Source organism: Kwoniella europaea, chromosome 1 (genome assembly GCF_036810445.1).
Source record: "Kwoniella europaea PYCC6329 chromosome 1, complete sequence".
In the NCBI taxonomy this organism is placed as follows: domain Eukaryota; kingdom Fungi; phylum Basidiomycota; class Tremellomycetes; order Tremellales; family Cryptococcaceae; genus Kwoniella; species Kwoniella europaea.
The window spans coordinates 6,433,664-6,455,358 of NC_089487.1; the positions used below are offsets into that span (position 1 = coordinate 6,433,664).

General features: G+C 46.1%; 10 protein-coding genes across 10 annotated transcripts; 6 read left to right on the forward strand and 4 right to left on the reverse strand.

Moving 5' to 3' along the window:
• Positions 1–404: 404 nt before the first annotated feature.
• On the forward strand, positions 405–2,189 carry V865_002448 (uncharacterized protein; the record flags this gene model as incomplete). Its single annotated transcript, XM_066226249.1, has 2 exons — positions 405–876; positions 1,042–2,189. The coding sequence occupies 2 exons, from the start codon at positions 405–407 to the stop codon at positions 2,187–2,189; spliced, it is 1,620 nt and encodes a 539-aa protein (XP_066082346.1).
• A 2,110-nt stretch (positions 2,190–4,299) lies between these two features.
• Positions 4,300–5,691, forward strand: V865_002449 (uncharacterized protein; the record flags this gene model as incomplete). The annotated part of the gene is made up of 3 exons (XM_066226250.1): positions 4,300–4,894; positions 4,960–5,578; positions 5,643–5,691. The coding sequence occupies 3 exons, from the start codon at positions 4,300–4,302 to the stop codon at positions 5,689–5,691; spliced, it is 1,263 nt and encodes a 420-aa protein (XP_066082347.1).
• A 518-nt stretch (positions 5,692–6,209) lies between these two features.
• On the forward strand, positions 6,210–10,200 carry V865_002450 (uncharacterized protein; the record flags this gene model as incomplete). The annotated part of the gene is made up of 14 exons (XM_066226251.1): positions 6,210–6,651; positions 6,772–7,466; positions 7,540–7,640; positions 7,725–7,803; positions 7,861–7,955; positions 8,036–8,444; positions 8,488–8,730; positions 8,787–8,870; positions 8,948–9,355; positions 9,466–9,648; positions 9,710–9,751; positions 9,820–9,929; positions 10,003–10,090; positions 10,180–10,200. 14 exons carry the CDS (start codon positions 6,210–6,212, stop codon positions 10,198–10,200), a joined length of 3,000 nt encoding a protein of 999 aa, XP_066082348.1.
• Positions 10,201–10,833: 633 nt separating this feature from the next.
• V865_002451 (uncharacterized protein) lies at positions 10,834–12,010 on the forward strand (the record flags this gene model as incomplete). Its single annotated transcript, XM_066226252.1, has 5 exons — positions 10,834–10,972; positions 11,036–11,068; positions 11,137–11,452; positions 11,525–11,770; positions 11,851–12,010. The coding sequence occupies 5 exons, from the start codon at positions 10,834–10,836 to the stop codon at positions 12,008–12,010; spliced, it is 894 nt and encodes a 297-aa protein (XP_066082349.1).
• Positions 12,011–12,621: 611 nt separating this feature from the next.
• Positions 12,622–14,940, reverse strand: V865_002452 (uncharacterized protein; the record flags this gene model as incomplete). Its single annotated transcript, XM_066226253.1, has 9 exons — positions 12,622–12,886; positions 12,956–13,137; positions 13,218–13,335; positions 13,403–13,626; positions 13,700–13,727; positions 13,803–14,089; positions 14,154–14,250; positions 14,316–14,526; positions 14,577–14,940. 9 exons carry the CDS (start codon positions 14,938–14,940, stop codon positions 12,622–12,624), a joined length of 1,776 nt encoding a protein of 591 aa, XP_066082350.1.
• A 737-nt stretch (positions 14,941–15,677) lies between these two features.
• Positions 15,678–16,904, forward strand: V865_002453 (uncharacterized protein; the record flags this gene model as incomplete). The annotated part of the gene is made up of 1 exon (XM_066226254.1): positions 15,678–16,904. One exon carries the CDS (start codon positions 15,678–15,680, stop codon positions 16,902–16,904), a length of 1,227 nt encoding a protein of 408 aa, XP_066082351.1.
• A 141-nt stretch (positions 16,905–17,045) lies between these two features.
• V865_002454 (uncharacterized protein) lies at positions 17,046–18,038 on the reverse strand (the record flags this gene model as incomplete). Its single annotated transcript, XM_066226255.1, has 1 exon — positions 17,046–18,038. One exon carries the CDS (start codon positions 18,036–18,038, stop codon positions 17,046–17,048), a length of 993 nt encoding a protein of 330 aa, XP_066082352.1.
• Positions 18,039–18,278: 240 nt separating this feature from the next.
• Positions 18,279–18,958, forward strand: V865_002455 (uncharacterized protein; the record flags this gene model as incomplete). Its single annotated transcript, XM_066226256.1, has 2 exons — positions 18,279–18,814; positions 18,868–18,958. The coding sequence occupies 2 exons, from the start codon at positions 18,279–18,281 to the stop codon at positions 18,956–18,958; spliced, it is 627 nt and encodes a 208-aa protein (XP_066082353.1).
• Positions 18,959–19,014: 56 nt separating this feature from the next.
• V865_002456 (uncharacterized protein) lies at positions 19,015–19,756 on the reverse strand (the record flags this gene model as incomplete). Its single annotated transcript, XM_066226257.1, has 3 exons — positions 19,015–19,389; positions 19,452–19,590; positions 19,656–19,756. The coding sequence occupies 3 exons, from the start codon at positions 19,754–19,756 to the stop codon at positions 19,015–19,017; spliced, it is 615 nt and encodes a 204-aa protein (XP_066082354.1).
• Positions 19,757–19,977: 221 nt separating this feature from the next.
• Positions 19,978–21,616, reverse strand: V865_002457 (uncharacterized protein; the record flags this gene model as incomplete). The annotated part of the gene is made up of 4 exons (XM_066226258.1): positions 19,978–20,586; positions 20,645–20,869; positions 20,934–21,084; positions 21,162–21,616. 4 exons carry the CDS (start codon positions 21,614–21,616, stop codon positions 19,978–19,980), a joined length of 1,440 nt encoding a protein of 479 aa, XP_066082355.1.
• Between the last annotated feature and the right edge of the window lie 79 nt (positions 21,617–21,695).

The window sequence follows — 21,695 nt, forward strand, 5'->3', positions numbered from 1 at the left end:
TACATCGCCCCTGTCGATCCACGTGGCGACTGTACATGACTCGATCAATCCTAGTTTATCCTCCTCCTTCTTGTTCCCATTCTTCACATCGTTGCATCCTCATCTCTGCAGTGAACCATCACACCCTACATCCGTCATGTCAGTCCTATAGTGCCCAGAAGAATCCGCTATCAAACAGCTCAGTATCCCATATCCCACCTGGTGTAGGCGAACAGAGACACGATGATCCTTCGTTGTACGGACCAAACACGAACACCAGCACACTATCTCTTCAATCAGAATCATCATCATACGTTCACAAATATACCCATCCATCAACATACTGAGACGTAGCTGTCATCCGTTATAAATCGCATACTTGCTCCCTCTTCGAACCCAGAGCTATCAATTGTTTTGCCTGGGTAATGTCCCCGGTAGCTGTCATGTCCGAAACGATTACAGTCCCCTCACCTTCTCCAAAGGGTCTACCCACTGATATACCTAGAAGGCCTTCACCATGGCATGATGTAGCTCATTCACTGTCCACCACTTCACTGCCGCCCCGTCGACCATCGGTCTCGCTCTCCTCCACAACATCCGTAAACGGTACCGAACCAAACACCCCTCCAGATGTTGGCTCACTCGTCCAATCAGTCTCGTCTCAAGCCCTCAGAGAATGGGATGAACGTCTGTCAAAACCATCGTCAAACATTTCCAGACATCAGCTGATACCGAGGCAAACCAAATTAGCAGCAGAAAGGGATAAAGCTGGATTCATAGAGTACAAGTTGAAATTGATCGATCCGACTCCAGAGAGATTTGAGAGGTTGATAACTCAGTTGATGTGGAGATTGAAGCAGGGTAGGAATGAAGCTATATATGAGCTGGGTTTGGCTGGTGAGTCAAGTTGTGACTGAATCGATCTGTCTCAGCCTTGTACCCCTCATCCTCACAATTCAACATCCTTTCTTCTCCCTCTTGATTTCACCTAGGCGTGCATTTCCGTCAATGGCACCCAGTTGCTGTATCGTATTGAACTGATGCTGATGCTACTGTCTACAGACGATGGAACAGTCATTGGTCTACCTCGATCCCAGATGGACGCTTCTTTACGTACACTAGAACTTATGGCTTCGGAAGTAGGAGCTACGGTGATCATCTTAAAGGAAATTGTCCTCCACTCATCCCGTAAATCACATCTAATTTCTCAAAAGCCCTCATTGCCTTCCATCACGAACGTTGAATCCAATGAATTGGCAAAGGTCAAGCAGAGCAAATGGAAGAAAGGGGCAGGAAGTAGACGTAGACAAAGATATATGCCTAAAGAGCCTGGAACGTACGGAGGAACGACACCAAAGAAGTTGATCTTCGACCCCGCCGATATAGCTGGATCATCCGATACGAGTGATGAGGAGGAGATCACTCGGCCAGACGTTCCCTCAAGTGATGACGATACTTCATCGCCGTTCTTCGAGCAAGATAAAGCTGACGAATCGATCACCACTAATAAACTTTCCGCTCCTACTGCATCGCAACCATATGGTCCTCCGTCAATTACCAAAGATCATTCTTCTTCCCCTCGTGGGAAGCCTTCACCATCGCCACCATCTAGACCTCGAAGTAGAAAAGATGAGAAGAAGAGACGAAAGTCAGCTGCCAAGTCGGAAGCTAGGCGATTGGATCTGTTAAGAGGCGATGGGACTAATCCGATGTGGAAAGAAATGCACTTCGATGGTCAGTTCACCGATACTACCACTATGGTTCCCGATGATACTCCATGTTCAGAGACGATCTTACCTCCCACCACAGATGGTAATCCGGCAAGCTCACCCCACTTCACTATTCCTTATCAACCTGCTCGACCATCGTCTTTACGTCTCACCACACCTATCCAGCAAGAATCAGAACCATTTTTAGATGATCTACTTCATCTGCCGTTGGATAGTCTATCCTTATCGTTTGCAGATGTACGAGAACTGTCCGAACCCGATTCACCTATCTCATGCACTGAAACCGAAACTCATACACCACTCGATGAATTGCATATAGACGATGAATCACAACAAGGAGAGGAAATGATATGTGTAGAAGCGCTGGTGGTGCGGAAATTACAGCATGATGAAGATGGCGAAGATGATCAGGAAGACGAAGAGGAAATCTGGGGGTATGGCGGTGAGGAGGACGTATGGGGATTCGGAGGCGATGATTAGTCAATTGGATCTGGAATATTTTCGATCGTGAGGGTGGTCGGGAACGATGAAAATTCAGAAAGGGGTTGGTAATCTAGCGAAGGATACCTTGGCCACCATCCCACTATTCGGAAGGAATCAAAGCATTGACATTGGGGACATCCCTACATATCGACAGTAATGTCATCACAATCGACGAAACCGCGGAACGGGAGGTCAGACATTGAATTATCAGGGTACAATTAACGGTAAAAGCATCATAGCATCGTCTCATCATCTCAAAGAACCATCTAGAACACACATCTCTATCATCATTTTGTACATTTACTACCTATACCGAACAAGCCAAAGAGAAAAAAGGTTGTACATACATCACTCATAAAAACAAGGGTTTTTGCATTTGGCATTGATTATTCTATGCATTCATTGATATCATGATCACAACACCTTTCAATCGGTCCCTATAAGCAACCCCGTTTCTCAATGAGTTGGCCACGGCTGAGCGATCCAGAATTGTGGTTCCAATGTCCCAATAGATCTGGGGGAGTAGATCGGGCCAGACTCTAATCTTGTACATGATGAAAGGGGGTTAGGAAGGATGTCATTGATTGATCGATTGATTGATACCGCATTATCCCCCTTCAGCATGGAAAGGTATGTACATGTATAGGACTCGAAGGTACCTACGATGCAGCAAGGTATCGGGGTGATAAGCGATAAATCGAATCAGTGACATTTTTTTCAGCAAGATGGCTCCAGCAAGAGTAGCTCCAATATATCCTCAAATACATCTGCCGCAGACCGCAGCGTTTCACCATGCTTTCAGTTTCATCTTGTCTCGGAAAGTCTGGTTCACCTGTTGTTGTGTTAAGGTTATAAATGTCAAAGGCACAGCACATCACATCACCCCCCTGCTGCTCCTGACTCTTGGCTCTTCTCTTGGACTTTACAGCCCTTCACGTCACCCCATCCCCCTGATCAGGTCGAATCCAGACTTTTCGGTTGTGATATGTCACGTTTGAGGGTGCCCTGTTACTGTATAGGATATTCCGAGATGTCGAGATGTTCAGGGCCATAGACGAGTAAAAATCAAAACATCCTCAGTCGCGTCGCCTCTTTTTCTTTATTTTCCATACGCCACCATTTAAGAGGGGACTTTCTTATTGTTTTCATTCCTTCATTGGAAGATCATACATATATATATAGGTAAGGGTCATCCTTGTCGTTTCTTCTTGCTCACCACCACCAACACCACCACCACCAACATCGACACTCGACATTCACTTACTGTAGAAAACTGGTTTTTCTGTCTAGTAAAGCTTGAAGCTAAAGGTGAGTGACTGTTCGACGCGTTCCTCTTTCTCTCTCTCTTTCTCTCCTTTCGATCAGAGCATAGTGTCGCTTTGAAACCATGTATGAAGGTGTGGTAGAATCCTTTCATCATGACGAGAGATGGTCCTCTATTGATGGAGATTGATCCTTTGTTGGATATGTATGGTAGAGAGATGCTGGGGTGTAGGGTATTCCTGGATCATACCCATCGATCTCGATCTGTTGATTATTCTTTCTCCCTTGGCATGCTACCATCATTTGTTCATTCATTCATTCATACATAAGCACATACAAACACACTCATTTGACTGCGATAAAATATCCAAAGAGAGAATTAGAATAGCAAGGAAAGGGGATCGGAGCTGTGCATAGGGCTATCTGTCTCTGTCTCCAGGATACGCCCTTCGCACACACAGACCATCCACAAACAACAGGGAAAACACCCTTCGCAGTCTGATCACATCAATGAATGAACAGAAGAGAAAAAATAAATAGCTGACAAGAATCTTATTGTCTATCTCAATTTCATCCTCAACCTCGACCTCAACCTCAACTTATACACGCTCTTTCAATCTCTTCAATCCATATTCCCATCAATCAACTACATCCTCCTTCCTATAAATCAATCGAATATCAATCAACCCATGATCACCTTCACTCGCACAGTCCTACACCTACCACCCAGACATTCATTTGTAGACACTCGTTCAACCCACCCAATCCAACATCTATCAAATCGATTTTGATCAACTATATCTCGACTTTCATCGACTCCAACAACAAATAAAACAACATCAAGATGCAACTCTCCACTCTCCTCCCTTTACTCGCTCTCTTGGCCACTTCCACTCCCACCTTGGCCTCGACTCACCGACGACACTCTGCAAAAGCTGTTGATCACGCTCGTGCCGTGGAGAGATTAGCTACTGCCGTCGAGAGGAGACAACCTGTCGGTGAGGTAGCGAAACCCAAGAGGAAAGTCGTCAGAAAGAGAGGAACGACATGTAGAGCCAAGACCACGACATCTTCTGAAGCTCAAGCTGCGGCTACCACCACCTCGCAAGCTGCTGCTACCGCTGCTGAGACCAGCAGTACCTGGGTCGAACCCGCTGAGAACTATACCAACGGAACTAACGTAAGTAACTATCAAGACTACAATACTCAAGCACAAGATCAGAATAATAGTAATAACAATTATCAACCTCAAACACAGACTTCTCAAGCTGCACAAGACTCTTCAAGCGCAACTTCCACTTCAGCTGCTGCCGCTGCTACTACCTCTGCTTCATCAAACTCTACCAGTACGGGGCAATACACGCCCAATGGAAAGAAAGCTGGCATAGCTGGTGGAGACGCTTACGACCAGTGTGAAGATTACATCGGATGGTGGTATGGTAAGTGTTCTAGTCCACTCTGCACACGCTTTCGCTCTCGCTAATTCTCATCCTTTCTCATGTAGATTGGTCTGCCAACCCATCCGGACACACTGGTACACCGATCGCCGTACCGATGTTATGGGGTGCTGGAACTGTCGACAGTACCGATGCATCTCGATTGTCCGTATTCGAAGCTATCACCACCGCTCCTCAGTACATCATGGGCTTCGAGGAACCTGATTGTTCCACATGGGGAAGTGCCAACATCGACGTCTCTACCGCCGCTGGTCTATGGAACTCATTGATCGGTCCCTTCAAAGCTAAAGGATCCACTTTGATCTCACCGTCAATGTGTCATCAAGCTGCCGAACAATATATAGGATGGTTGGCATCATTCGAAAAGCAAATTTCCGTTTCTTGGGACATCACCAACATCCACGTTAACAAGAACAACATGGATGGTGTTAAAACTGATATCGATTACTATTGGAACACTTTCGGTAAACCCATTTGGGTCACTGAATTCGCCTGTGTGGACGATTCGACCGATTTCGTCCCTTGCACGGATCAAAGCGAGATCAACACCTACATCAACGACATTGTAGCTTTGTTCGAAGCGGATGAAAGAGTACACGCTTATGCTTATTCGAATGGCGATGGTTTGGGCGATGTTTGGCCTATGTACAAGAATGGTGCATTGAGGTGGGTCGAGGTCTTTTTATGATTCAGATTAATAGATGCTGACATTCTGATGCGTGGTGTACAGTGAATCCGGTCAAACTTATGTCACCGCCATTTCGAATGTACAGCATTAAGCTGTCCCTTCATCAATGATCTATAACACACTGTTGCTCTGGTAGTAATCGTATCTCCCATTGACACTATACATGTTTATGTTGGTCTATTCATCATATCTTCCTATAATCACCGTGTGAAGTATAGGAATGGGTTGGATAGGATGGACGTATTCATATATAGGTTAATTGGTTTTTCCCTCTTGCTTTTCGTTTGGTTTCTTTCCCTTCTTCGTATATATATCATGCACATATGATCTCCCCGGTTCTGGTTCTCTCATTTTGTATATGATTATGACTTTATCACTACTGGATATGGTATGCATATGATTATACAAGGTAGACAGATGATCCATGCGCGGGTCATACAAGACAAAAGAAATCAAAAACAAAAAAGACGCGGTAGATGCGTTGTGTCAAAGCTCATTCCATATACATACTCATACTCGACTACATATCAAACAATAAACGTTCATTCCTGCATATTGACTATACCCATCTACCTCATACCACTATAGAAATAGGAAGCAGAAGGACCCATGTCAGCAAGACCGGACTCTCAGGCTTCAGAGGCTATCAGCTTGAAGACCATGGACGAAAGACCGGTCATAGGTGATGGCCAAGAGGACGAAGAGAAGAAAGAGGAGTTGAATGATGTACAGGACAACCTACCTCAGCCTATCCAAGATATCCGAAGCAAGGAAGAAGAGTCAGCTGTCAATGGTGAATCAATCAATACTCGGGAGAGTGAGGTCGCTCAAGGCGAGGCCAAGCTGGACAATGAAGATGAACCCAAGTTGAAAGAAGAGGTCAATGCGCAACAGTCTGAACAAGGCAAGGAGAACGGTCAAGCAGATGATGTCAATGGTAAAGTCGATGAGAAAGGCGTAGATGGTGAGGCCAAGGATAACAAGGTGGTCAGTACCGCCAAGGAGGCTGCAAGTGGTGTTAAGAAGGTATTGAAGAGTGGTGTATTTGGTGGTGAGTTGGTCTCAATCGATACCTAGCTTGCCTGCTATGGATGCACCACCTACTCCTCTGCTGGCGACCCAGATGATCTCTGGACACTTGACCTGATACTGATAACAACTTCATCCCCAGCAGGTACACCCAAACCAACTCCCAGGGCTACTACCCCTTCTGCCAAACCCAGCACATCATCCACCAGACCACTAACCACAGCGAGACAATCACTAGCACCTACCAGACCTACTACCACCACCGCTCGTCCATCAACTACCACTAGGCCATCAGCTACTACATCTACTAGCACCACTAGTCGAGCAACCCATACTTCTAGACCCTCCCAATCGACTACCCGACCCGGTGTCACTCGACCTACAGCTACCTCAGCGTCCAAAGCTGAACCTTCTTCTACCACTACCACTTCTGCTACCAGGCCACGAGCAACTACCGGTGCATCAGACAAGACGACAACTTCATCTTCCGCTCCTAGGACTGTCACTCGTCCAGCTGCTGCTACCTCATCTACCCCGGTCAGACCAAGAACATCAGTCAAACCACCTGTTCCTACCGCTACTCGAACCAGCACGACTACCCGACCAGACCCACTGAGATCCAGTATCGCGTCTACAACAGCTACTGGTGCTGCTACCAAACCCAGAGTGGGTCTGACAAGTTCCACTTCGAGGTTAAATGCTGGAAGAGCAAGTATGTTACCGTCTTCCAAGACTGCTACTGGCACTGGTACGGCGCAGAAGGTCCGAGGAGGAAGTGGACCGAGCGTGTTAGCTGGAACCGCACCAGATAGGTCCAAACAAATTTCTGAGCTCAAGGTGAGCTCTGATTCAATCATAGAGTCATTTCGTAATACGGTGAATGTGCTGACTATGATTTGCTGATTTTTAGGAAAAACTCGAGGGCCTGGAGAAGAAATCGGCAGAGCAGAAAGAAGAGTATGAAAAGAAAATTGAGGAGTTGACCAAAGAAAAAGTCGATTTGGAGCAGAGGTAAGGTATCGCCTCTACTTGTCAGATCGTCAACTCGTATCCAAGTGACTTTGCTTAGTTGAATCTTGATTTGTCGTAACGTAGTCATGCTCAAGCTATCGAAGAGCTCAACGCTCGAATTGAGAATGCTACATCTCAAGCTGCTGACAACAACGATAGCAAGGTATGTCCATTGGTTCTAGACTGTGTGAAAACGCACTGATATATGTTATCACGATAGATCAACGAACTGAAGGAGCTTCATGCCGCGGAGCTGAAAGCTGCAGAGGAACAACGAGAAGCAGCTGTCAAAGAGCTGGAGGGAAAATTCGAGGCGTGAGTGTTGAGCGCCCTCTCGTCCTTGCTCCGCCCAAGCCAACAGCACGATCCCGCTGATACTACATGTCATCTTGTAGTCTATCAGCCGAGAAAGAGTCCCTTGTTGCTCAACTCGCGTCCCTTCAGATTGAACTTTCCACCGCTCAATCATCAATAACCGATCTGAACACCACTCTTTCATCCGTCCAGGAAGAGCTCTCATCCCTTCGAGTGTCGCACGAAGAATCGACCTCCTCCCTCAATGACATTACCGAGATCAAGAGTTCTCTCGAGGGGAAAGTATCTGAACTGCAAGCTATCAAAGAGAAACTCGAAGCTGAATTGGCGGAAGGTGCCGAAGAGGCTGAAAAGTCCATTGTGGGTACCACAGGTCTGGAAGGGAAAGTCAAGGAACTTCAAGAGAAGATTGAGGAGTTGAAAGAGGGTTTGGAGAAGGAAAAGGAGGGTAGGAGGGGTGACGAGGAAAAGTTCAACGAGCAGAAAGAGGTGAGCTAGTCCTCTATGTCAGTCATATGTCCTTACTGCTCAGAACAATGCACCATTGAAAGATGTGAACGAAAAACATGAATCACTCTTGCAAGAGGCCACTTCATCTTCCAATGCCAGAGTATCTGAACTTGAGTCTAGACTTGCTGAAGTAATTGATGCGAAGGATAAGGCTGAGGATGAGTTGACCGACTTGAAGAGCAAAGTCGAAGAGTTGGAAGAGGAGCTTGGTCAGCTTTCGGAAGTAAGGAAAGGTATGGAAGAGAAGGAGAAGGCTTTGAACGAGGTGAGCTTCCGTGCCATATGAAGTAAGCATGTCGGCCGCTGATGCTGAAGGAACAGATCATTGCCAAGCTCGAAGCGGAGAAGGAAAAGGAGAAAGTTGAATTCGAACAGAGGTACAACCGAGCCTTTGAAGATGCCAAGGTGAGTGTGTAATATTTCCCACCATTCAGTGTCTACAATCTTTACTGACGGAACGCTGTCATCCTCGTACTCCTTAGTCCGCTGCGAACGAGTCCCATCATGCAGAACTATCTTCAATCCGAGCTGAATTGCAAAACACCCATACTCAACTTCAAGAGTCCCACAAAGCCGAGATTGAAGCTGTCCAAACATCGCATTCTCTTGCTCTAACAGACTTACAAGCGGACCATCTGAAATCCCAACAAACGCTCGAAGAATCTCTTTTGTCCACTCAACAACAAGTTGTCGAGAGTCAGACTCAACTGAGTGAACTGAAAGAAGTCAATGAGAAGTTGAGAAATGAGATTACCAGGTTGGTTGGTGAGATTGAGAGTCTTGCGAAGAAGGAAAGTTCACAAACAGACAAGGCGGAGCTCGAAGGGGAACTGAAGAGGGTCAAAGGGGAATTGCAGGGTGTGAAAGATGAGTTGGAAGGTGCGAAGGAGGTGAGTCAAACCTTGTCTGATACCTCTGTCATCCCGCTCTTATATGGTAGTGGCTCATGCAATTCCATTTTGTTGGGAGAATTGGCACTGATGAGATGGGATTGTGTCAGATGGCCGAGATGAACAAATCTCACTTCGAAGCTTCCCTCTCATCTATTCAGGACCAACATTCTCAGGAGATCAGGGAAGCGGCTGAGTTGAAGATCAAACAATCACAAGAAGCAGACGAGAAGTATAAGAACGAAGTAGAGGAGTTGAAAGAAGGAATGAAGAGACTGGAGGTGCAATTGCAGGTGAGCCAGACGTCTTCTCTCCTCGCTATAGACAATGATATATGGGCTAATTGTTACGAAGGACGAGAGAGTGGAGAAGAACAGTGCACTTGCTAGATTAGCTGTGGGTGATGCACCGTCTATCATTTACAACGGACCATGCTAAATGCTAAAGAGACTATCATATAGCAGGACTCGATCCGAACACCACCTACTTCTCCCAAACCTCCTGCCGAACCTCACTCTCCAGCTTTGACCAAACTTCATGAAGCTCATAATGCCAAAGTAGTCGATCTCGAGAAGTGAGTGTGGAGATTCTAATTCAGCATACATCGGCATTGCAGCTATAGCTGATTGGTGTGCATATGTGGGCAGTGAGATCAAGAGATTGCAGCAGGAGCTGAGTGAAGCTAAAGGCAATGATAATTTAGCTTTAAAGGAGCAACCGGCTGAAGATGTTATCGTGAGTAATCGAAAGTCTTCATTCGATCCTCGAAGAAGAGATCGAATCGGCATGCGGCAGCTGATCATGTCCGATATTCAAAAAAACAGGATGAAACGGAAACGTTCTGAAATCCAGTCTGATTGTCTTTATAAGGGCGTTGTGAAATTGAAAGGCATTTAATGGTTAATGGACTCCCTAATTGAGATTATGTAGATACCCATCATCCTCGTACTGGTCTTTTGGCCTGCTTTGTATTTCCTTCCTAACACGCCTTACCATGCATTGTGCATATTCCCCTGGCCCCAGCTCTGGTGGCTGACCGGAGCGGACTCTTACACCGAACATGGGCTGGGATCAGTTTAGATCATGGCCCCATTTACTGGACATTTTTCTTGATAGGAACTCAGCCTCGAGCATTTTGCTTATCCTGAGTACAGCTACACCACTGCCAAACTTGGCATGCCCGAGCAGTCCCTCCCTGAGACATAGGATACAAGTATGAGTATCTTATCAACTACTCTAGGGGTCAGAGTACATTTTCCCACGCACGCTACTCCTTCAACGCCGCCGGTCGAAAAAAAAAACCTGTGGAGCATCTCCTGGATGTCTCTACCCAAATCAATTGCGTAACCGGCCGTCGGGGACGCCTTGGATGATCAGGATCATGCATATTTATGTATATATAACATCTCTACTGAGATACGTACTTCGCTGTCTCTTAACAAAACCAGAATCAAAACGTATATATCATCATATCGGCCATGACTCGATCATTTTCTGACACAGTAACTCTACATACTGGGGGTGAGATACCGGGATTTGGATTTGGTGCAGGTGGATTGAAGGGTCGTGAAGCATTGGATGCGGTTACCAGTGCGTTGCTGGACGGTTACAGGTTGAGTAGGTACTGTTCATCTTGGGGAATCATCACGATATAGATGCTGATCCAATCATCAAATGTAGTTGATTCGGGCCAAAGATATGGGAATGAGCGAGGTGAGATCACAAACGCGTGTTAGCATCAAGACGGGCAATTCGATCATTGACATTTTGCTTAATCATAGAGATCGGTCTCGCAGTCGCTCAATCTGGCATCCCTCGGTCGGAGATCACACTCTCTACGAAATGGTGCGCACCTCTTCAACCTTCCCCTTCGGAATTGGAGAAGCTTGTCATCCCTGAAGTCGAAGAGATTGTGCGGGGATTGAGAGAATCGGTAATCAAGCTCAATAACGGGAAGGACGTCGATCAAGGTGGATATATTGATCTGGTCTTGTTGCATCATTCGGGTCCTACCCCAGCATGGAGGGAACAAGGTTGGAAGGCTTTGAGTCAGGCGAAAGATGAAGGCTGGGTCAGAAATATCGGAGTATCAAATTTGTCAGTATCCCTCCCAAGACCAAGGTGATAGACGACTTTTGTGTGCCAAGACTGACTGACCTTTGATGGCAGTGGGATCAAACAACTCGAATCTCTTCCTGGTCATGTTCCGGTACTCGTCCAGCTTGAACTGAACCCCTGGATTCAACAGCGCCAAGTTGTTAAGTATTGTCAAGATAAGGGTATCGTCGTTCAAGCATACTGTCCCACTGCACGCTACCAGGCCGATCGTATTGGTCACCCTACCGTGATCAAGCTGGCGGAGAAATACAATAAGCCAAGCGGCCACATTTTACTCAGATGGAGTATCCAAAAAGAGTGAGCACCACATGGATGGCTTGCTGATATAAGAGACATGGAAGCACTTCAGGAGACTGATCTTCCGGTATTCGAAACAGCCTCATCCCTCTTCCCAGATCATCTAAGGAAGAACGCATCCACGCGAACAGATGTATTTTCGATTTCCAGCTTGACGATGAAGAGATGGCGGCTTTAGATAGCCTCGATATGGGCTCGAAAGGTAGACAAACGCCTATAGATCCTGATAATTTACCTTGATCAAAGAGAACCTCGTGAGTCTGGCGTTCGCACCATGGCCATCGGATCAAAGGAACGAGAGACATTATTGAAGGCTGTATCAGAAATTAGGTGGCGAGTGATCGAAGTCTCCCTCCGAAGAAACTTGGATTGACACGCAGCTTTCAAAGATTAATGGTGTGATTGAAAAATAGATTGACATCAGAAAGATACTCAATATGCAGTGCTCGCATATTGCAGGTTTTTGTTTTTGGCTGGTTTTTATTCTCTCTCACATGTGTTTCCCTCTTAATGCCTTTACGTACTACTCACCGTTTCATTTCCTGTGGATTGAATCTCGTTACCTACCATGCATTGTTCATATACTCCTTGATTTGTTCCTGTCCGACGTTGAGCTTCTGGCTGATTTGACTAGATTCATACCGTCAAGAAGTACAAATTACGTTTCATCACTCGCCAGCATGCCTTGGCCGCATTCTGCATATCTGTTCATCACCCAAGAAATGCCTGTGGACCATACATGATCAGCCTATGAGCGCTTGGACCGGCAAGTGGGGGAAACCTGATATCTGCTCTTGAGGAAGGTCCAGTATAATGCATTTGCATCTGCCTACAGAGATGTATGGATTCACCTAATGTTCCGCCCGACGGACTGATCCATCGTTCTCCTCTACTACAGTCTGAGCTTCACTTTCGTTCTCTTGCACTTCCGTTGAGGTCCCTTGCACGTTCGGACTATCACTGCTTACTCCAGCGTTCGACATTTGTTCCGTTTTGGGGCTCTTCTGCAAAGCCATCATTTCTAGCTTCTTCTTGGCCATCATCTGACCTAGATCATCTGCCTCTCTGGCAGCTTTACTCATCCTTCGAATTCGTGAACCGTAGAAATAGAATATGCTGAAGCGGATCAAACAAGAGCTAATCAGTATGGCATCGTGTCAGCGAAATTTGGTATTGTCCACTCACAATGGAGCAGGAAGGAAAGCCAATCCGAGGAAACCCATGAGGGATCCAGCCCATCGGATACCAAGTGAATTATATATATTGACGGTGAACAGGGGCAGGACGACACCGAACATCGAACGCACGACTGCATTCCCAGCGAGAACGGATGCAGCGTATTGTAGATAGGCGTCCACGAGGTAGTTCTGACAAATGTTAAAGCAAGGCATACGGTCAGTCAAGGTCGAGTTTCAGTGTAAAGGCACATGAACCGGTATTTGCTCACCATCAAACCGAGGAATACCAGTACGATACCCATTCCTATGAGTACTGTTGCAAGGACAGGTACTATCCAGTGTATCGTTATTGGAATACCAGTCCATGCGAACCAGAATAAACCGATCCTAAGTATCAAGATGAGCCTTCGTCCTTGTACGCCCCGGACAAGCAATGCGTCCTGTGCACACTCACGGGAATACAACAGCTCCAAGCATGACAGTAGGTAATCTACTTTCTGGAGGAAGATAACCACCTCTGGCGTGGATCAATTTGGAGTATCTGGGATTTTCATAAAAAATTATATAGCCCAGACCGATAAATGACCCAACAGTGATTCCGACGAAAGCTAACCCGGCGATACCAGGTGACCACCCCCGGGCTTGTTGAAATATAAGTGGGAAGGATGTAAATTGCATCTATGATAATATTGGTAAAGGTGTCAGTTCTGGAGACGGGATATGTTCAGACGCCGATCATAAAACAGCTTACATAGAGGATCGCATAAATGATTGACATGCTAACCAGGTGATAAGAGGTATGATAATCAGCAAAATGGTCTGTGCCAATGGAGACGATGTACTTTGTAACTCACTAAATGGTCATCAGGAATACGATAGGCTCCTTGAACATCAGTATCCAAGGGACCTTCAATTGATTCGTGATCAACTTTGTCTTGTTGAGTGGTGCGGTAATGTCTTGCTGGGTCTTGTACACTTTTCCGGTATACTTCGTGAGACGCTGAGCCCTTCGACGGAGCAAGTATGGAGCGTAGGTCTCAGGGAGGAAAATAACATTGAGAGCGCAAAGGAGCAGAGAGAGAAATGCTATGAGGGCAGCTACCCACTTCCATCCTGATGCTTCGGAGAGGAACCCACCAGCCTATATGACGTTGCATTAGCACATGGTCGCAAGCCCATGTATGACTACATTTCCATGAACTCACCACTGGGCCGATGGCCGGACCCAGAAAGGGAGCCGCGGCGAATATACCCATAGCAAGACCTCTCTGATGAGCAGGAAACATATCCGCGATGGTACCGCTGAAAATGGACAAGAGGATCAATATTCTGACAAGGGATTGGACTAGCATACGAAACTGGCTCACCCAGAGTTGACCGTTGCACTACTACCGAATATCCCCGCCATGGTTCTTAGTACGATCAACGCAGCCATATTTTTCGCCCCACAACAAGCTGCGTTGAAGATGGTGAATGGTATGTAGGTGACGATAAACATCCACCTTCGACCGTAAACTTCCGATCCAGGTGCCCATAAGAGAGGTCCCACAACAAATCCGATGAGAAATGCGGAAGTGACTGAATACATCAGATCAACAACGAGTCTGACGTGGTGATGGATGGCTTACCCATGATGTATATTTGGTTGCTATAACCTGGGAACTCTAACCTGATATCCCAAATAGCAGCCGAAAGCATCGAACTGGAAATGGTAACTCCCAATGTACCGAAAGCAGCTATCAACGTCGCGATCCACTTGTAATAAAATTTGAACGTCATAGGGTTCTCTCTATCTTTGAATGATCTCGCTGGATCATCAGGTACCCAAGTCACGACGTATGGTGATTCTTCTGTACCTTGTCCATCATATGGGTGGTTGATGATCTCCGACCAGGCTGTACGGTGGAGCATCCATGGTTTCTGACGAAGAGTGTGGTCTTGATCTAGACCCTCAGGATCGTTTGCATGGTGTTTGCTGATGATTGATACCATCTCGAAAGGCTTGGAATCAGCACAAGGATGGATGTAGGCGATAAGCTAGGTGAATTCATTTGCTTGGTCATATTGTCAGCTCGACATATGTGCGTATTTGAGCATTTGATCAAGGTGTTGTCTCCCAAAGCATAACAGATATTATGAAAGATCATAAGTGTCAAATTAGTCGGCGCCCGTGCTCCTAAAGGACATATTCACGTAGACTGAGAGCTTTCAATAATGTTTCAAACATCATCAAATCAATCAGGTGTTCAAGGACAGGGGAGTAAACAGATCTCTCCGTTGGCCGATGTCCGGATCTCGGCGCCCGTGAATGTTCAAGGTGCCTAGAATGAAGTTTCTGTCACAGTCAGTCAGTTTTCAACTATGACAAGCAGGATATGAATGAGATATTCGCAACAAGCAATCAGCTGAACTCATCTTCAACAGTTGGCAGAGCAGCTTCAGACGTTACCGGACCAAAGGGCATGGTATCAATACGCTACAGGTCATGCTGCTTCGATGCCTCGTCTACTGGAATCGTATCCCAGGGAAAAGAGAAAGGTATCAGGCACGATCTGATTGGAATTTGTTTATCCAAAAGTAAGCCTATGATGCGTTGATAAATGTTAGATCGAAAGCAGGGTTTATGACATCGCCAAGAAGGGCTTAGTGCGGATTATTGGGATGACCATTTCATCTCTATCTATTATATCTGTCGTCCTACACTCTTATATCGAAAAACAGTCATCAGAATGCACGATCCCCAACAGCTGTCTTTCCTCGGGTCGATCAACGCCCTCATCGCTCTTGGTCGGATCCCTCTGGCCAGTGAGGTACCTCTATGGTCGATCTTCGGTTGTATTTTGTCAGCTCGCCTCTTCCCTTCGACAGGTGCAACAGGTATCACAAGCGTCGATTGGTGGGTCGTGCTTCAATGCGCATTCACCACCTGGGCCACCAACGTTTCGATCAACTATGGGAATGAATACTTTGATTGGAACTTAGATCGACCAGGACAAATAGAATCGATTAAGAGATCAGTAAAGGAGCGAGAAATGGTGAAGGAGGAGCACAACGGGAAGATCAAGGAGGAAGAAGCTAGGGAGTTCAACGAGAAGATCATGGGGAATACAACTAGGATCATCCACGATGGTACTTTCCCCCCTTACACTGCTCTGATCCTCGGTGTCGCTTGGCAAGCTGCTGTCGTTGGACTCATCTTCTATTCCCGATCCAAAGACCCCTCTATTTCTACCATCTCCGAACATACTCACGGTTCACCCTATCGAGGTTTCGCTCTTCAAATCGGGATCATCAGCTCAGTCCTCTCCCAAATGTACGTTGGTCCACCTGTTCGACTTCATTACCACGGCTTTGGTGAACTCATTTCGGCACTCCTCCTCAACCCAGTTTCCATTTTATGGGGTATGACCGGTTACTACACCGCTACCACAGGTCGAACCATCCAAATATCTGACATCTTCACCCCTTCCACCAGCGGGTTCAATCTGGGTTCGGTGTGGGTTCTCCTAGGCGCCATGTACTGCTTCGAGCAGGCCAGAATATTCATCATGCATATACAAGATATAGAAGCGGATATAGCTGGTGGGAAGATCACTTTCGTGGTAAGAGTAGGTCATGCAGTAGCGGCTAGGCTGTACGTCGGATTCAACGTATTGGCCTTGACCTTATTCAAACTATTCACCACATACACCCAAACACCGGGACTCGACACCATAGATTCCCCCTCATTCTCCAGAGGTTGGATACAAGGAATATCTGTGGTCCTTCTCTACTCCATTCCTATCATGATCGTCACCGCGAGATCGCTCTTCGTATCTATCCCTCCCAATCGCGTCACTCAATCGACGGGAGGTCTACTTCCCGCTCTTCCCCTCACGACCCTCCCGATGTTGGTATCCCTTCAAGTCCTCATCTCCCCGCTTGTTCTTAGCTTTTTCACCTTTTTAAATTGGTGATACGATGGAATTCATTGCGTTTCTATACATAGTTTATACACAGCAATAAATACTAAGTACGAAGGAAATAATGGATCGGTCGTTAATGATTCTCCCTGTTTCAATACAAAAACTCGTAGAAGTTCACTCACATGTATCATCTCATTCTTCATGTCTCTCATATGCTTCACCTCCAAATTCCATTCCACCTTCCTTGAAGTCCTCCTTCTCCACCCTCGTCCATCCTGACCATGGCCAACTCCTCTCAAACACCTCCACCGTGATGTCCGCAGCGTAACTTTGAACAGTATAATCCGGAGCATGACCAGTGTTCAACGGCGCAGCGAAGCTGAAGTATGTTGAAGGATCACATCGACCTATAATCTTCAATCTCTTGAACCACCCTACTATATCTATATCTATTATCCCATTTGTCGAGACTACATTACTATACAGTCCTAAGGATAGACCGAATATCGATGTCGAAGTCGGCGGCATGAAGGATATGAATGAATCACCTTGATACCCTACCAGATACGCTTGAACCCCAGGTAATAAGCTTCCTCCAGCTAATGACAGACCTTTGTTCCCATTCCTGACTTGCATCCAGACGTATGATTTAGGGAAAGATACCGCCCAATTCTTCTCTACGTGCACTTTCGCTATACCCTCATGATCTTCTGGCGGAAGTTGAACTTCGGATATTTTCAGGGTGAAATGAGAATCCGAGTCTACAGTATGTATATGCCATTGGATAGGTAAAGGGAATCGAGCGACGATACCTGCAGGGGTGGAATTTGGATCTTGAGGATCCCATGGTATACCACGATCCGTTTGACCAGCTGTAAATTCAACTTCTTCCGTCTTCATCTGCCAAAATACTTTCCCATCTCTGAAACCGAATTTACCATCATCCCATTCTATGGTATAGTCATCACCCTTTCCCCTGGTGATATCCCATTGCTCTGACCAGTATTCTTTCTGCCAATACTTCTTGCCATCACGAGTGACATGTGTGAAGGAGATCATATAAGGACGATTCTGTGCGCCGGGAACGGAGGAAACGATAAGGCATACTGAAGCGCCTGAGGGGAGTCGGAACCGATTGTAGTATCCTTCGAAGGTTGCCGAGGAGTGAGGGCTGTAGTGGGACATCTTGATGCATATGGCGAGATACTGTCTGCCAGAGAGCAGAGAAAAAATCTAATGTAAATATGAATTGATCCTCTTCTGACCGATTTAAAACTTTGAGCAAGAGGTCTGTCGATCATAAGAACAACGCGCCTGACCTATGATGTAATGGGTGACATTCCCAAAACCTCGATGAGCACATATACATAGCATGTCGATATTAACTATCATGTTGATGCTTCATCGCACTACGGTCCACCCAAAATGACGGCCCCAATACAGTTCCAAAGCCCGATCATCTTGACCTTGCGGCTCGACAAAGCAACACACAAGCTTCTCACCGATCTGCGGTCCAAATACTTCCCACCACATCGGAACTTCCTTACCGCCCATGTCACCCTCTTCCACGCTATACCCGCCCATCGGCTCAACGAGCTCGATGATCAGCTGAACAGTATATGTAGCTCAAGGACTGGATGGGATGTATTCTTTGGAGAACCGGAGAAGATGGGCAATAGAGGTGTATATCTCATAGTCAGAGAAAGACCATCAAGTACAGTTGAGAGGATACATCAACAGCTTCTTACCGATCTGAAGAGAGGTATCAAAGGGGACAAAGACAAGTTGACGAATCAGGATTTGCAGACTATGCGGAAGCCTCATGTGACGATTCTTAACAAAGCTAGTAATGAAGAACAAGTGGATACATGTTTGAAGGAGGTGAAAGAGTTCTTTGACGGGTTGAAGACGGATGGTCGGAAGGAGGGACAGCATAAGGGGAGAGCGGTGGGATTCGAATTGTAGGTGAATTTATCTTATTAACGGATACATATGGCTGATGTGCTGTACGTAGGTGGGAATATCTCGGTGGCCCTTGGAAGTCGATCAAGCAGTATTCATTCAAGGGCGAAGATATAGATAGTCCCGAAAAGCAAGAATCTTAGCCAACAAGTTTCATATTCATTTTGATGGAAAATACAGCTGTATAGTGTAGCCTGCATTAGGCATCAGGGAGCATTCTTATATAGACTGTTAGAACCTCCTGTATCTTGTACAATGACTTGATATTTTGCATCGCATATAGGAATCGTTCACTGTAGCCATACATCGCATATCTAACGGACAAAGTCAGCAGGCCATAGCGGAAATCTGTAAAGGTACTCACATATCCCGTTGCAAATGCAAATACTCCCTTGTGAAGTATATCTATGACCTGCTCCGAGACAGGCCACGTCCATGGTAATGCTCCTGAACCGACATAATTCTCCAATGTCTGATCTACCGATAACCTCAATCCCGTTAGGATGAAGTCCACGAATGGCCCCCTCATCCCGTGAGTAGCCATGAATGCCCTTACTACACCAAGCAATGCACCCTATCAACATATTGGTCACATAAGCTGGTCTGTAAGGCTTATAGTGTTCGTATGTGACTGACCTGTCCATAGTGCATGATCAAGTTGAGTTTCCCCTTCTCACCGTCCGGTCTTCCGATAAGTCTCGCCAACGTCAATCCAGGTACTTCCGAGTTTGGTCTTTTCGTCAGTGCTTGTTCGATCTTCTCACCCGCTGTCATTCTACACAGTATATGGTGGTTCAGCTGTGATGGCAAGTTTACCCTGTGAACGCTGGAAACACTTACACGGCAACTCCCAAAAAACCAGCTGTGAGTCCAACCGCTATCAGTTTGCCTAGTCCCACTTGGGGATAAGGTCTATCGTAGTCTGTAGTCTTTCTGGACATTTGGTTGATGGGTCCACGAATGTTTGGATAATCGGATACACAAGTAGGAACCTGAATCTTAAGGAAGATAGATAGAGAAATGGAAATGGAAACCAGTCTTGGACGTCGTCAAAAATCCTTGACATGTGACATCATAGGTTGAATTTTTACAGTTATATGCATACATGTTATTCCTAAAATGATATGGAAGCCCAAAAATTCTACAATCCTCCCAAATCCATTCAACACATATGCTGTCTACTCAGTATTTCCCTCACAGTGGTCATGACAGAAGTCATCTCCTTATCATTATGACCCATCGTGATCAACATTCGATCATCCAGGAAGAAATGGTCCGGCTGGACTATTTGAGGGGTACTTTTCGGTTTCCCTGAGGGGTCTATGTCTGACTGTTGTATAGGAACAAGGGATAAGGCGTAGTTGATGTCATTCTCATCGTCACACCCATCCAGATGGAATCTTGGTCCGACAGATATAGGATTGAAAGGATACGAAACGTTGAAAGTCGCCAAGAATCGACCGTATTGCCTTGTAGGTGATTGGGTGTGAGATAAGGCTATATTCACCGTATTCTGCTCTGTGACTATACACCCCCTATCACACAGTGTTAACCTGTACAAGGGGGATGCTTGATGAATCTTGAACGATTTGGAATGAGCAGTACCGATACAGCTTTTTGTCGTTGATTGACCCAGATCGACGTCTTCATAGATCGCCCGGGTAGGGGTAATTTCGATGGGTCGGAGTGACAAGGCGGATTTAACGGTGTAATGGATATGAGGTATGGCTGTCTCTCCATCAGGAAGAGCACCGGGATAGAAGGGCATCCACTGTGTGTCCGTCTTCGAAATCAGTATCCGCCAAAGATCCGAGATTGAGTTGACTCACATTCTTCTCTATCACGCCTTGCTTGTCTGAACGATACAATTCCCTGTCATTTCCTTGACCGGGTTCTTTGTAGCCATCATATGGTGATACATCTTCTACGCCTGTTGCTAGTGCTGCATCTAATTCCGGAAAGATTGATCTAAGGTCATTGACGAGGCCCACTGAACGACATCTATCGTTGTCGAGGGCTGATCGAGCATAGGTAAGAGCGGGTGTGCCAGCATCCTAGTCGAGAGAGCATGTCAGACCAGAAGTGTAAAAGAGACGATAGATTGCTTAGGGTACATACTGTCCATAACAATCGTGGATCCTCCGCACCATATGTAGCTATCCATGATCCAGCACTCGAACAACCTTCTCTAGGTATCATAGGGAAATCTAATGTCTGACCTCTGGTAACAGCTATTAGGTGTCCTTCTGAAGTCATGTTGAGCCCCAGCCTGTCACAACACGGGATTCAGCATCTTGTTCACTCCGTAGCTGACAGGGACACTGAGAAGACAACCCTCGCACTCACGCTACTAGAACTTGCTCTCTGGAAGAATGCCCATTAATCTGCATGAAATGTCTCAACCTCGTTGGACCTCTCGCTACACCGACGAAACCCCATTTTGATCCTCTAGGTAGCTTCAGAACAGCCAGGTTGAATGTTGAACCCTCATTTGCACCTTCCAGCGGCACTCCGGTCCTTACGTCTACAATACCTTTATCGTTGAATTGGATTTTTGATACTGGTTGACCAATTGTTATGAATTTCCCTTCGTCACCTTCCGTCCACGCTGAAGATCCTTGTCCCGGAGGTACGTCGGTCAATATGCTTTCCAGGTCTACTACCGTACCTTTACCGACATAGGATTTTGATTTGGCGGTACCAGTGGAGGAGTTATAGTTCCAGATTGAGAATGTGAACAAGAATATCGATACAGCTGCGAACAGACCGCGTAGAGATGAGAATAGCCTGATTATTCCCATGTTGTCCTTCAAACTATGATGATGACATATTATTGTGATAATGTCTGATGATGATGATCGTGTATTGTTATGGAAGTTG